The 13,463-nt window shown below is 35.0% G+C and overlaps 1 protein-coding gene across 5 annotated transcripts in view; it reads left to right on the top strand.

The window, feature by feature from the left end:
- Positions 1-13,463, top strand: part of GRIA2 (glutamate ionotropic receptor AMPA type subunit 2) — a 95,838-nt gene that overhangs the window by 76,246 nt on the left and 6,129 nt on the right. For all 5 annotated transcript variants that reach the window (XR_007905023.1, XM_051790786.1, XM_051790787.1 and 2 more), the window contains exons 12-13: positions 2,473-2,671; positions 13,288-13,463. The exon at positions 13,288-13,463 is cut by the window's right edge and continues 72 nt beyond it. Coding sequence is in view for 4 of the 5 variants with exons in the window: in XM_051790786.1 (XP_051646746.1) it covers positions 2,473-2,671; positions 13,288-13,463 (375 nt within the window). In the remaining variant the exon portion in view is untranslated. The remainder of the gene's footprint in view (positions 1-2,472; positions 2,672-13,287) is intronic.

The following is a 13,463-nucleotide window of genomic DNA, read 5'->3' as shown; positions in this document are numbered from 1 at the left end:
TGCATATTCAAGATTTAGTTTCAGTGAAACTAACAGTGCTTTATCTCATTGCAAGCAAAATTTTGAGGACAGTGATTAGTTTGTATATCATCTGTTTATTCTAAAAGTAAAAAAGGGCCAAAACCACTTGTTACTTCAGGTTACGCACCAAAACTATCACTATAGGATTTCAACTCTCTGCAGATGAATCATTGTAAATATGAAAAGGAGTACCTTCAGGCATCAGCAAAATACCTTTGTGAAGTTAAATTTGGCACTACTGTTATCATTTCTCTAATAAAAATGACAACCACTGTAAGAATTTTAGAGTAGACAGGTAACTAGGGCTGCCTGACTGAAACAGATGGTGTTAGTGAGTAAGACTAGACCATCTGGAAAAAGTCATTAGTAGCAGTCCCCATGTTTCCTCATGGGTAGCACAGAAACAATGAGTAGAATAATATATGATAATGATAACGATAACTTATGGCAAAGTTTTCCTCGTCTTTTTTTGAGATGTGAATGTGCTCTCAGTTCTGCCAGATAATACCTTTCTAAGTATAAAACGTGGTGCAAAAATTTATGTAATTGTGCACAGAAGTTGTTAATTTACCAGTACTTAAAAGTCTGGTAAATTAGGTGCTTCTAAAGTGTGGGTTCATACTAGCATATAAATATCAATCTTTAGAAACTTTTTGAAATGTACATACAAAAGGAAATTATCTATTTAACTGGGACAGACCGTCTGGGGAAATTTTGAATACAAATGACACCCCAAATAATTTTACTTTTAAAATGTCATATGGAAGCATAATGTTTGGGTTGGTATTGAGCTTATTCTTTTTTCACAAAGTAGGTTGCAACTTTGCTCACAGATCATGAGCTTCTGAAGATTATTGTCAATTACAGAGGGTGTCATCAATATAATATAATATAAAGTGCCATAAAGTTGGTGGTTATTAAATACACATGGACATATTGTATTACAAATATGTAATACAATATATTCAGTATATCATATAACTCAATATTTTACTTGTAGAATTATTTTATACTGAAATTACCTCCCTGTCAAAATGTAGTATTTTTTTAAAGGTGACAGAAAGAGTAGTTTGCAGAATACGTCTCGATTTAGAAGGACCTTGAAATAATTTTTTTTATGGTCCTTTGAATAACACATTCTGTACCTTATATGACTTGATTTTCATGTAGTAGAGTGAATTAGTGAGTCTGTTGGGACATGGAGTAAATCTTTTAGTGTTAGAATTACCACAGACATTTTATACAATAGCAGTAGAAATAATTTGTCCAGAATTGATTCTATTTATTTTTGTTCCCAGTTTAATAAATCTGCTTTACATAACTATCATGTTTAAATGTATATATATGTAGTTATATCTATCTATATATTCTGTCAGAATTAGTTTGTAGTCTCATTTATAGTACAGTAGGCTGGGTGAGTGATTTCTAATTTGTTTACTTAATAGATAGAGGAGTTGCATCAAGACGTACCTAAGTTCCTGCAACTCCTTAGTACTAGACTTTCAACTACATGCACATTACTGCCAAATAATTAAGCACATCTCCAAAGATTATGTACTATTTCCTATAATGTCTTGTTTAGAAACAAAGTAGCAATTAATTTCAAAGTTTAAAGGGTTGTTTAAAAAAAGGTCAAGTTTGACAATAATGCAGTATCAATATTTTTCTAGTATTGGAAATTATTGTGTTGTGTACTTTATGCTGTTCTGTATGTTTTCTTGAGTTCTCTTTTCTTCTTTCTTCTTGAGCAGGAGATGCAAAACACAGATCCATAAGAGCCCACCTGCTGCAGTTATAAACATCAGATTATTATTATTTTTAAAAATATACTTTCTTCACCATTTTCCTGTATTATCACTGATTGTTTCATGTCCAGTCCTCCATTTGTTAAATGCTTGTATCTTTCAAAAGCTGTGTGCACTTTTTAGGCTATAGATATTTCCTGGGCCAGCTTTTATTACAAATAATGCTATTGTACAGATTGTCCACAACAGAAATCAGTCTGTGTCTGAATGTCTTAGGAAAATAATCAGGCTAAAGGCACTTGATTTGAAAGTGCATACTGATTTTTCTGAAAGCACTCTTTCACTGGTTTTGTTTGATCCTCATCATTATGTCACACAAAATCACTTCAGAGGGGACAATAAGCTTATAGGTTAAATATAGCACATTGCGGTGGGAGCAGTTTCCTTCAAGAGTGATGAAAACTTTGAAGAACTGGATCACTAAGTTCTCCCAGATGTAAACTCTGGAGTCCTGATTTCAGCAAAGTCCAGGAGATATAGTGGAGAATGCCTTGATTTCCTGTCTAATGACTATGCAGAGCTGCACTGTGAGATAGCCTGAAATGCTTCCCTATAGTATAATGCGTCATTTGTGTAAAACTGTAAAACGTGTTCCTTTTTAGGACTTTCATTTCACTTTACAAATCCATTTCATACTTGTTATTAGATCCCTGTCGGGGCGCATTGTTGGAGGTGTGTGGTGGTTCTTTACCCTCATCATAATCTCATCCTACACGGCTAACTTAGCTGCCTTCCTGACGGTTGAGAGGATGGTGTCTCCCATTGAAAGTGCAGAGGATCTTTCCAAGCAAACAGAAATTGCTTATGGGACATTAGATTCTGGCTCCACTAAAGAGTTCTTTAGGGTAAGAATTTCTACTTTTTAGATTTTTTTTTAGATTGTTTTAAATAGGTCTTTGCTTGTGTGAAAGTGTTTTCCCTAGGCTTTATTAAAAGATTGATATGAAAATGTGATATGCACAGCTCAACTCACAAGTCTAGGTGTTTTTGTTTATTCATTATTGTTACATTTTATTATCTATATACAAATATAAGGGTCTTGATTTAAATATGCAAAGCAAAATTACCTAAAAAAACATTCCACTATAAAGTGAAAAACAAGGTATGTTTGAAGAAGGGAGTTGATGTCATTCATCTGTTTAATAGCTCTGCTATATTTTAGGTACTCACACAGTGAACACGAACATGGGAAGATGCACATTCATGTTTTAATAAGTATTCCACATGATTTTTCAAGCTTGCAGAGGGGGAATGGAATATAATCCTGCTGGCTGCTGTAGTAAATACATGCCTACTTTCAAAAACAGTTCTTATTTGTATTTGCATTACAGCAATGCCTTGGAAGGCTGTCAGTCCTCACCTTCTACCTCTGTGTATTGCAGTTTTAAAAATACATGAAACTTCCAATGTGTGAGTCTCTCAGACGGCCCTTGAGACACCAGCTAGCAGGGTGAAATCCATCCAGCAAATGAGTGAGAGACTAAGGCTGCTGAGAAAAAAAACATAACAGCTTTACCTTGTATGTGTGCCCTATGTGTCTCTCTCTGTGCAATGGAAGTACATCTGGCATGCCAAAATAGAAAAATAACTTGTGTTTTCATGGTTTTTTAGTGCAGGATGCTAGGTTTAAACAAAATCTATTTTAAAATAGTTATAAATAATTCATTTACATTTCAAACATAGGCTGACATGAAAATTAAATGAAACAGGTTCTCACAAATGTTTTTTTTATATACTGTATCATTAGAGCAGTAACTACTAGATTTTGGTTTTCACTGGATTCTGTAATGCATACTTAACTGGTCTCATACATACTTGTCTCAACTGTAGAAAAGCATTATTTTCTGATTCTGATGATAGGTTCAGTAATAATACGTGCTGCTGATTGCATTCCTATTAGCTAAACCAAAACTAATATCAGGTGTGTAAGGTAGTAAAAATGATATCAGATTTGTGCTAAGAGTGTTTAGAAGCATTTAGAAGCATATAGACTTGTTTCTGGTTTTGCGAACATAAACCTTTTAGATCATGGCTCTATTGGGGATTGAATGTGAATTCAAAGTAGGTCACTTCTTCTGAATAGTTTCTCTTTAGAGGTTTTTAAGCTTTTCTTTTTAAAGCAAAAAATGTTTGTATGTGCATGCTTTAGTATGTAGTTTTGCTCCTAGCATATATATACATATTTCCACTTTTACACAACTAATGTTCCTGGTGATTACTCGAACATTAAGAACTTATTTTTGTAAAAATTAGGTGGAGGCTTTGAGAGGGCATATTCTTCATATTTTGGCTCTGCACAAACAAGGCTCTAATGATGTATGGAAATTTCTTCTCAGCAATTTCTATCACAAAAAAGTTGTTGCACTATGTGCAGTACAACTTCTTAGCCTGATGGCTCTATCTGCTATTTCTAAAAATCACTTAAACTTGCCCAGTTATTTTTCAGGAAATAACAACTGTCAGAATTCTTTTTAGGAGGCCTGAAACTCAAGTTTCAAGAATGATAATCTTTCTACTGCAGATAATGTGAAAGGAATCTCTAGCACTGAGACTAAAATTTCACCCGGAGTATATCTGTGTTCTGACTGGATTGAAGTAGATGTGTGATTTTTATATGACTTGAAATTAGGACTCAAATTCTTTGAACAGCTGGAAACAACTTGAGTATTTTTCTAGCAGCATGCTAAAATGGGCTGGCTTTTGCTCTGTCACTGTCAGGAATTAAACATTTGGGGGGTTTCAGTTAGTCTGTTTTCAGTTCAAGAAGTAGCATTATTTGCAAGTCTGTCTTCTTTTGATGGAACGTATACTGAATCTTCACTAGTAGAGCATATGCTGGAACAGCATAAAATTAAGGATAGCTGTGTACTGGGGATGAGAACAGTAAACTGAATTTTCTTTGCTATTAAAAGATGTTTTCTGATAATACTTTACACAATTGAAAAAGAAATGTTTCACAGTATTTTTCAAAAAGGAATTCTCAGCAATAAGCTAGATGGTGAAAGTCAGCTGAAAAATCCTGTCCCAAATAGCTTGATATATATGTATGCAATGTTAAGTGAAAGAGGTGGGTTCAAGTCTTTGTCCAGCTTCTATGACTGCTCACCACACATCCTACAGACAGTAGGCATACAAGCTAGTTGATATCATGTGACTTGGAGATAACATCCTTGGCATTCATGACAAAAGATGTATTGTCTTTGCTCTTTAGCCTAATTTAGGTATGAACTCCCTAGCTTTAAAGGTAGTATGGACCAGTAGGAGCTATTCTTGCCAACAGTGAGCACAGCATCAGTTGGCACTGCATCAAGAAGCATAACTGAGAAAAAGGGATGAAAAGGCATTGTACTCTGGTGTTTCTAGTGCTGCTTTAAGATGAGAAGCAGAAGCTTGGTACATCCTATGTAGGAAATGTCAGTGCAGAACTAATGGATTTAAGAGTATTTTAAAAGAGAAAAAAAATTGAAATGTAGTAACACAGCATTGCTGAGTAGTAAATATCAGCAGGATACTATTAGTTGTTAATAATAATGTTATAGATAATTTTATAAATATAAATCTATAGATACAGAATTGTTTTCTTTAATGGCAGATCTATCAGGTCTCTGTAAATACCAATATGTGGAGTAGTTTTCCTCAGGAGATTTCAAAGTTGGTACTAGCAGAAACTGCAAGTACAATCCAAATCTAAAGAGTTCTGTTACACTGAGTTATTTACCACTACTAATATTTGCTAGTGTCTCTGCTTTAGAGATAGTGCTTGTAGAGTTCTTAGTGCAACTGAAAGCCCAGACAAAAATATATGTTGCATTGCTGTTGCATTTTCTCTTGGGTTATGGGCAGAAGATCAAAGAAATTATGGATGACCATGGTTTTCCCAAAGTGCGTCATTTTTCTCAAATCAGTAGTGGATCGTAGTCATGAGAATTTGGATAAGTCTGCAAGCACAGCTTGGAAGAGCCAGGAGTTGTTTCAGTTGACCTTGTGTAGGTGCCTCCTCTCTCTGAGTGTCAGGTCACACACACTACTTGATGGAGTGGTAAATTGTGGGACAGTGCAATTCCATCTCTCCGGTACGTACTAGTGACACTCTCCACGCTCACGCACTATTTTTACCTTCAGTGATTTCTCAGTGACTGTGGTAAATGCAGTTGATACACAGTTAACTTTGAAGTGGGGAAAAAAGCCACCCAAGAAGGCAGTCTACTGTTCACCTGCCACTGCAGAAGTTAATTTTAAAGCATTACCTACATGTGTTAACTCCTGAAGTTGCCTCACGTATTTTCAAGGGCTATGACACGGGAAGAATCAAAGTAAGTATGCAAGCATTCACTGGAAGGTTTCCATGCATTCCACCTTCTTGAAGGCATATTGAAAATTACTATCAAAATGATACAACCAGAACAAAAGTTAATTATTTTTACAATTGAATCATATTTTTGTTGTATGCCTAGCTCTGTTCATTAAAGGTATGTACAAATCAGATAGACAAATGGCATCAATCTTGCTACCTTTTTTCCCATAGAAGATAAATTGTAACTAGTCCTGTGTGTAAGGTAATAAGGCATCTCAAAAAAACCAAAAAACAATGTGCACAGCAATAATTAGACTAATTTACTTTCTCTCTGCATTAGTTTTTATTTAAAACCTCTTCATATTTACCTATTCTTGAACCAAGTGTGACATGAACAGACCAATCTGCTTTGTTCTAGCTGTTTTGGTGGCCTTTAAAAATAGATCCTCTGCCAAAATAAAACCAAGTAGAACTGCTCCATAACAAGGTAGTATCCTTTATGTTCCACTGAGGAGACTATGCAAGAGTTGCTTATTCTTTCTTAAGAGACAAGAGTTGCAGAATGAAAAGTTGGGCATTGGAAACATGCTGGAAGGATGATAATCCTTGGTCTTGTAAAGAAATCCTCTCACATAGTGGAAAACCAGCAATAAACATAAGAAGAGCTGACAAGACTCCTTGAGTAATTTCTGCTGCAAAAGTGTTATCTCTTGGGAGGCAAAGAAAATTTGACCTGAAGGAAAATAGTAGTGTCTTTTCTAGGAGTCTTAAACACAGCCCAGTGCCTCTAGTTTTATGAGTATTTTGAAATATTTTTTAACTTGTAAAAGTATTTAAGTTAGCAATTACATTACAAAAGGTTATGGAAAAAGAGAGAAAGCATATACATCAGTCTATGAACCTGGATCTGTCTTCATGCTCATCGAGATTTTGAAATTTCTAAAAAAATATGCCACAACAAATCTTTAAAACTAGGGAGAAGAAACACTGATTTATTTTTTAAATTAAATTGAGATAAAAAACTATGAATCATACCTCACTCTCAGTTTTTGAAGTTTGAGATGTAGCAGAATTATAGGACATATGTTTCCAGAGTTAAATTTTGACTTGCTCAACAGAAGCCTCTGAGAGGTGAAAGAGACGAAAGGCTCAGTTATGACATCTTCTGTAAAATTTACCACAGACTCTGCTTGGCACCTTAGGAGGCAGGGGGTATAGGATTGGCATTTCATGAATCTGTGAAGCAGATGTGATTGGAGAGTGCGGGTTTGACTCTTTAGTTTGACAGGAGAAAAAGGTACATAGCTGAAATAATGAGAAGAGTCAGATCTGAGTTAGTGCAAAGACTGCCCTTTGCATCCAGTAGCATATTACTGAAGATACACTTTTCTGTAATATAGAGGGTTCAAGTGAAGAATTTTCGCTTGTGTTTTGTTTTTTGAGGTCCTTGCATCTTGACAACACACAAAAGAATTGATTTAAGCCATTCTGAAAGTTATTTTAAAATAATTCGGTATTCAATATTTCCTTTTTTCTTCAAAGTATCTTTTTGTTATTTTTCAGGGTTTGTTTTTTTTCTGCTTCCACATTACCCAAAATTCTAATGTCAGTAAGCCTAGTGACCAAAACTCTGTGGGACTTCAGAAATCTTGTTACAAATATCACCCAAGTTAGTATTTGCATAATACTTATTAAAAATTAAACGTATTCCTTTTTAATAGAATTTTATATTCTTGTTTTTGGGGGAAAATTGTGCCAATAAAAAACACATTATATTCCTGATCGTTTCTTTCAAGTTTTCATCAGGCTTTCTTAGATGTTCTAAATAAAGTATGCTGTGTAGAAGGTAATTTTGTGATGGACAAAAATGAATTTGCAGCACTATAGTTTGAAGATTCTCCAGTGTTGCGTAATCTTTTGTATAAATTGCCACACTCTATGTATAAATAAGTTCTTTTTGCACTACTCCTGGGAGCACATAATTCCATAATACCTCACTTGTTATGGTTAGGAACATTCTTTTATTTTTCCAGCCTATATGTACTTATAACTAGTTTATCCTCAATTTTACAGTACATTAATAATTATGTGGATTTTTTTCTTCTCAGTGCTTATTTTCCTGATGCATTAATCCTGAATGAGCAGAGGTGTACTTTGTATGCCATCTGAGATGTCAGTTTGCTTTTTACAAAGGCATTAATATTTCTCTGTCTTTTCTGGATATAACTTTCTCCCAATTCTGTCACAGTGTTTTCTGGTAACCTATTTGATCATAGTGACAGATCTGTGTTTCTTTTGTTTTTATCAACTGATGATCTTCAATTGTATTGCTGATTTTCTTACTGGTCCCAAATTGCTGGACCATGCTTTTGAACTGGAAAGTTTAACTTCCTTTCTATCAGTCTAGTGATCAGAATTTCCCACTTCTCATATATAACAAATAAATAATATCCTATTATCTGGCTTGATGTGTTTTGCTATCCCAATTTCCTTTGCTACTAATCCCAGTCATTTCTGTCTTGAAATGTTTTCACTTTAAAGTGTCATCAGAAGCTGTGCATGCCATGCAGTTCTTCATACCAAAAGAGCAGTATCTACTTTGAATGCTTTTTCATTCCTCAGTCCAGGCAGTAAGTTTATGGTTCTAGGTTCCAGAAACAGCATCTGCAGTTCTCTACAGGTTTGTGACTTCTTGAGAAAGTGTTCTTGTGTTTTGGAATTTAGTTTATTCTCCCTCCCCTAGTATGGGTGCAATAAGTTTTTTTTTCATTTTCATCCAGCTTGATCGTTTCCTTTTCTGTACCCTCATTCCTATTACTTAGTCATAAATCATAGAATGATTTGAGTTGCAAGGGTCCTTAAAGATCATCTAGTTCCAAACCCCCTGCCATGGGCAGGGACACCTTTCACTAGACCAGGTTACTCAGAGCCTCATCCAACCTGAACTTGAACACCTCCAGGGCTGGGGCATCCAGAACTTCTCTGGGCAACATGTTCCAGCATCAAGTGTTCCAGTCTTTCTTTATTTTAATCTCATCAAAAACAAGGCTAAAGTATATATTTAGATTATGTCCTTTGCGTAGATTGTCTTTGTTCTCTGCATTTCTTCCCACTACATGGCAGGTGCCTTTCTGCTGTTCTTTTTCTCACTTGTGAGGTTTGAAAACTTGCTGCTGTTTGCTGTTTTTTTCAGTTGGCATTATACCACATACTGTTTCCTTTATGTTGTCAGGTTTCGTCTGATCAAATCGAGATCCTGCTCACAAATCTACATTCGTGTTACAGTGATGTTGCAAAGCTGTAGTAGTAGATGCCACAACATGACTGTAGTACAATTATCCCTATATGGGTAGGTTTATTACAGTAAAGTTAGTTCTAGGAGTGCACAGCAGGCTTTTCCTTGTGATCATCACTTCAAAATTGTAGAAATTAGTTTTTGTGACATGTATCTGAGTTTTTAAAGCAATGACTTTGGAATGGTCTGTTTTTATTTTATGGATATGCTGAATGATGGGGAGGAATTTCGATTCCAAGGAAGTTGAGATTAGTAAGTCTCAGAGGAGGAGTCATTTCAGGAGGTATTTTAATGGCAGTTAAATGGTTTGGGAACTTTAACATGCCTTTGTAAGACAAACCTGGATCACTTAATTCTAAATCATGGAGAATAGGATGAATATATAAGATCATTGTCTTGCGCGTTTTTGGAAAAAGTTATTTTAAGTATACTTTTGAGGAATTAGTTCTGAAATAGAATGTTCTAGATTTTTTATTAATTAGACCAAATATAGTAAAGATATTTTTGGTAGCTGAAGTAATGGAAACTAAAAAGCTATAAATCTGCATATTAAGATGCAACTAATTTTTACCATTACTCAATAAAATTATTACAAAATTTAGAACTTCAACTTAGTTGAACTTTCATTCACCTTAAATATTCACCCAGTATAAACAAGGGTAAGTGCGTTAAATCTTTAAATCTTTTTAACTGTGTCCTTTTAATCTTTAGCTAATTAAAGAGACTGAAAAAACTAGTTCTGTTCTGCATTTTTTGGATCTATTAGTATTTGATTTACTGTGTAAATTGGCAAGTTTTATTTGTCGTTACTTTTTTTTAACTACTGGTGACAATACCAGTTCCTGTACTTTTGTTCAGTGCAGAAGGTCAACAAGGTGGTTTCACAAATCGTATTTGAGAATTAGGGATCTGCTCCCACAGTACCAGATCATCATCTAGTAGAATGTTAGTAGTCTGAAAAGCTATTTCTGTCAATGACATACTAAATACAGCACCCCAGTTTGAAGAATAATAGGTCTTTGAAAGTCAAAAAAAAAAGTTATCTGGTGACCCACAAAACACAGCTAATTAAGTTGATAAAACTTTGCATAAATTAATTTTCTAATTAGTTTATTAATGAAGGTAATATTTTACATAAAAATGGAATGTGTACATGTAACAATAACTATTATTATTAGTATTACCCAGTTCCTAGGGTATTTTTATATCATTGTATTATCATAGTAAGTCTTAAATAATATGATAAAAGGTGTTCATTGTGAATATTAGAGTCTTGTAGTGTCATGTTGGTGTTGATTGTAATACCAAAGTTATAATTAGCTTTTAGCATTTCATATATACACTGGAGTGTCACCTTGCAATAGCAATCAGGTACAGTAATTAAGAGCAATGCAGATAATTTCCATATTCTTTCCTTCTTATAGTCAAATAATATGGCAATCAACAATGGTTCTGTATTTGTGGTGCATGATTAAAAGTTGTGGTCTTTTTTATGGAGCGCTGCTGTCCTTTCAGGGTTTTGATGCCATTAAAAGAAAGAGTATATAAGAAAGAGCTGTGAAAGCCCAACTTGCACACGGAGCATCCCACATTCACAAGGATTCTGTTTCCTTGTGGTTTAGTCCCCTGTTGATAATGACTACATGTTTTTCCAAATGCACTTTAAGGAGATGAAGGCCCCATACTAGCTACTGTGAAGAAAACTAGCTCTACCCCAGGCAAAACAAGCACAGCATAGGTATAAAAAATATGGTCAACTCTAGCACTGGCCAAATATAAATAACAATGCAGTGTGCTTTTAGTTGTTGTTTGTTCTACAATACATTTGAATTAGGATATGTACGTGTGCTTTTTTTAGCAGTCCAATAAAGTGGGCTTTATGAGTGAGTGAGTGTGTGTGTGCACACTGAATGCTTGATGGTCTCTTAACTGCCATTTTCCACATCTTTAGCTCTACCTTTTGAATAAAAAGTTATGAAAATTAATGAAGGAAAAAAAAGGCACAGTTCTGAAACCAAATGTATTACAACATATATTATGTAGCAATATAAAAAAACCCATAGAAGTCACCTGTAGGTAGTGGTTCACTGCTCTTATTTTTTAGGGAACTAGACAAGGTCAAGGACTAAGTAAGGATCAAAACATAGCTGTATGAATTCCAGCATGATGCTTTTCAGTGTTCATGGCTGCAGAGGACTGTGTGGTCACGGCACATTCTGAGTGTTATTTTTCTGGTGGCGTTCTTACAGAACACTTACAGATTTTTATTTTCATGATTGCTGGGTCAGATATTCATACCTTTATGCATACAACAAGGACCCTGTGAGCCATCTAGTGGGAAGTATCTTCTTAACACTTGACCATTTGGGAAGACTGCTCCTTGTGCCTTTTCTGTTCAGCTGCCCAGCTTATAGTGCATAGTGATAGTTTGCTTCTTGAATTACCTTTTCAAAGATGGTGCGATATATATTTTTCTAGGATTCTCCTAATTTTTAGGATCATATGTTTTAGGATCTTCTGGATGGAACAGAAACTGTGTGTATGCTATATGGCAGATGTTCCAAGAATCTGAGAAACCCACTGTGCCTTTAGCACACAGTTATTTTTCTGTCATTCTGGTTATGCTGAGTATATCCAAGTCTTTTGGTATTTATGGGTATACTGAGTATGTATAGATCAGTAGATCAGAATATGCAACAACTGGTCTGCAAGGGAACTTGCAAAAAGCCAACTTTGTCAATGTGCATGTACATTCTGGTAATGGTTGGAAAATTTAGATGTTAGAAATCTTTCTTGGTACTGCCAGAACCTTTCATACTAATAGCTGTACAGAGACCATGGAGAAATCTGAGCCTCAGAATTTTCCTAGACTACATTTCTGGGCATGAAGATAAGGGTAAGTCTGGGAAAATGCTAATGCAATACCACAAGAACAGTGAAAACTTCGGAGACGGTGAAGGCATTACTAATGCTTTTATACTTGATTTGATTATTTTTAAAATGGTACAGTCAGAGATACTGGAACAGAATTGCAATTCTGAAGTATATGTTATAAGATGTTTCTATTAGAGAAGTGCCTCTAACACATTATATCATAAGTTTTATCTTTTATACAGACTTGGTATACTAGCACATATAATAGTAATATCTGACCCTGACTTGTCACGTGTCCTGTTGTGTCTGCTGTTTCTTTGATAGCACTGCTTCCTTTCTGGTGACATCTAGGTGGCAAACTGGTTTCCTTTATTTTTTCCAGGTTAAAAAATAACAATCAGTTGGTAGTTAAAACTGCCAGTTATAGTTATAACTACCAACTGGTTAAAACAAAAGAAACGTACTTCAGGTAAAAACTTTTCTGAAGGAAAACCCTGACCTGCTGAGTTGAATAGGAGAGGCATGTGAAGTAAGAACAACCTTGAACCAGGTGCCTCACTATTAATGTTCCCTTCGGCTTTCACAGCAATGTTAGTTTCCTCTGTGGAGCAATCTGAAGTTTTCTAGTGCCACTGACACATTTCAGCTCACATCTTGTTTGCGTAATGCACAGCTGCAGAGCTGCAAAAAAAGATCATCTTGTTTGAGTGGGAATTTCTGATTAATATTTTGCTGAAGTTTGAATATAAGCCTTTTAATTTGGCACACCTCATAAAGTGGAAGTACTGCTGTTCACTTCAAATCTTTAACACCAATATAACGAATACAAAAAAAATACAATGACAACATAATATTAATAGAAAAAGAGAATGTAGGTGTTGCTATCTTTCAAAGTTGGATAATAAATTTGCCTAAAAATAACATAGTCATATTTTCCCAGGTGTACTTTTGCTATCTACAGAAAGATTAGTTAATTAGGCTTCATATTGTCTCCACAGAGATCTAAAATTGCAGTATTTGATAAAATGTGGACCTATATGAAAAGTGCAGAACCATCTGTGTTTGTGAGGACTACAGCAGAAGGGGTAGCTCGAGTACGGAAGTCCAAAGGAAAATATGCCTACTTGCTGGAGTCAACCATGAATGAGTACATCGAACAAAGGAAACCCTGTGA

Source organism: Manacus candei, unplaced genomic scaffold (assembly GCF_025592945.1).
Source record: "Manacus candei isolate 608988 ecotype Guabito, Panama unplaced genomic scaffold, ASM2559294v1 h1tg000028l, whole genome shotgun sequence".
Taxonomy (NCBI): Eukaryota; Metazoa; Chordata; class Aves; order Passeriformes; family Pipridae; genus Manacus; species Manacus candei.
The sequence above is the reverse complement of the archived record's forward strand: the minus strand, read 5'-3'. Positions and strand labels throughout refer to the sequence as shown.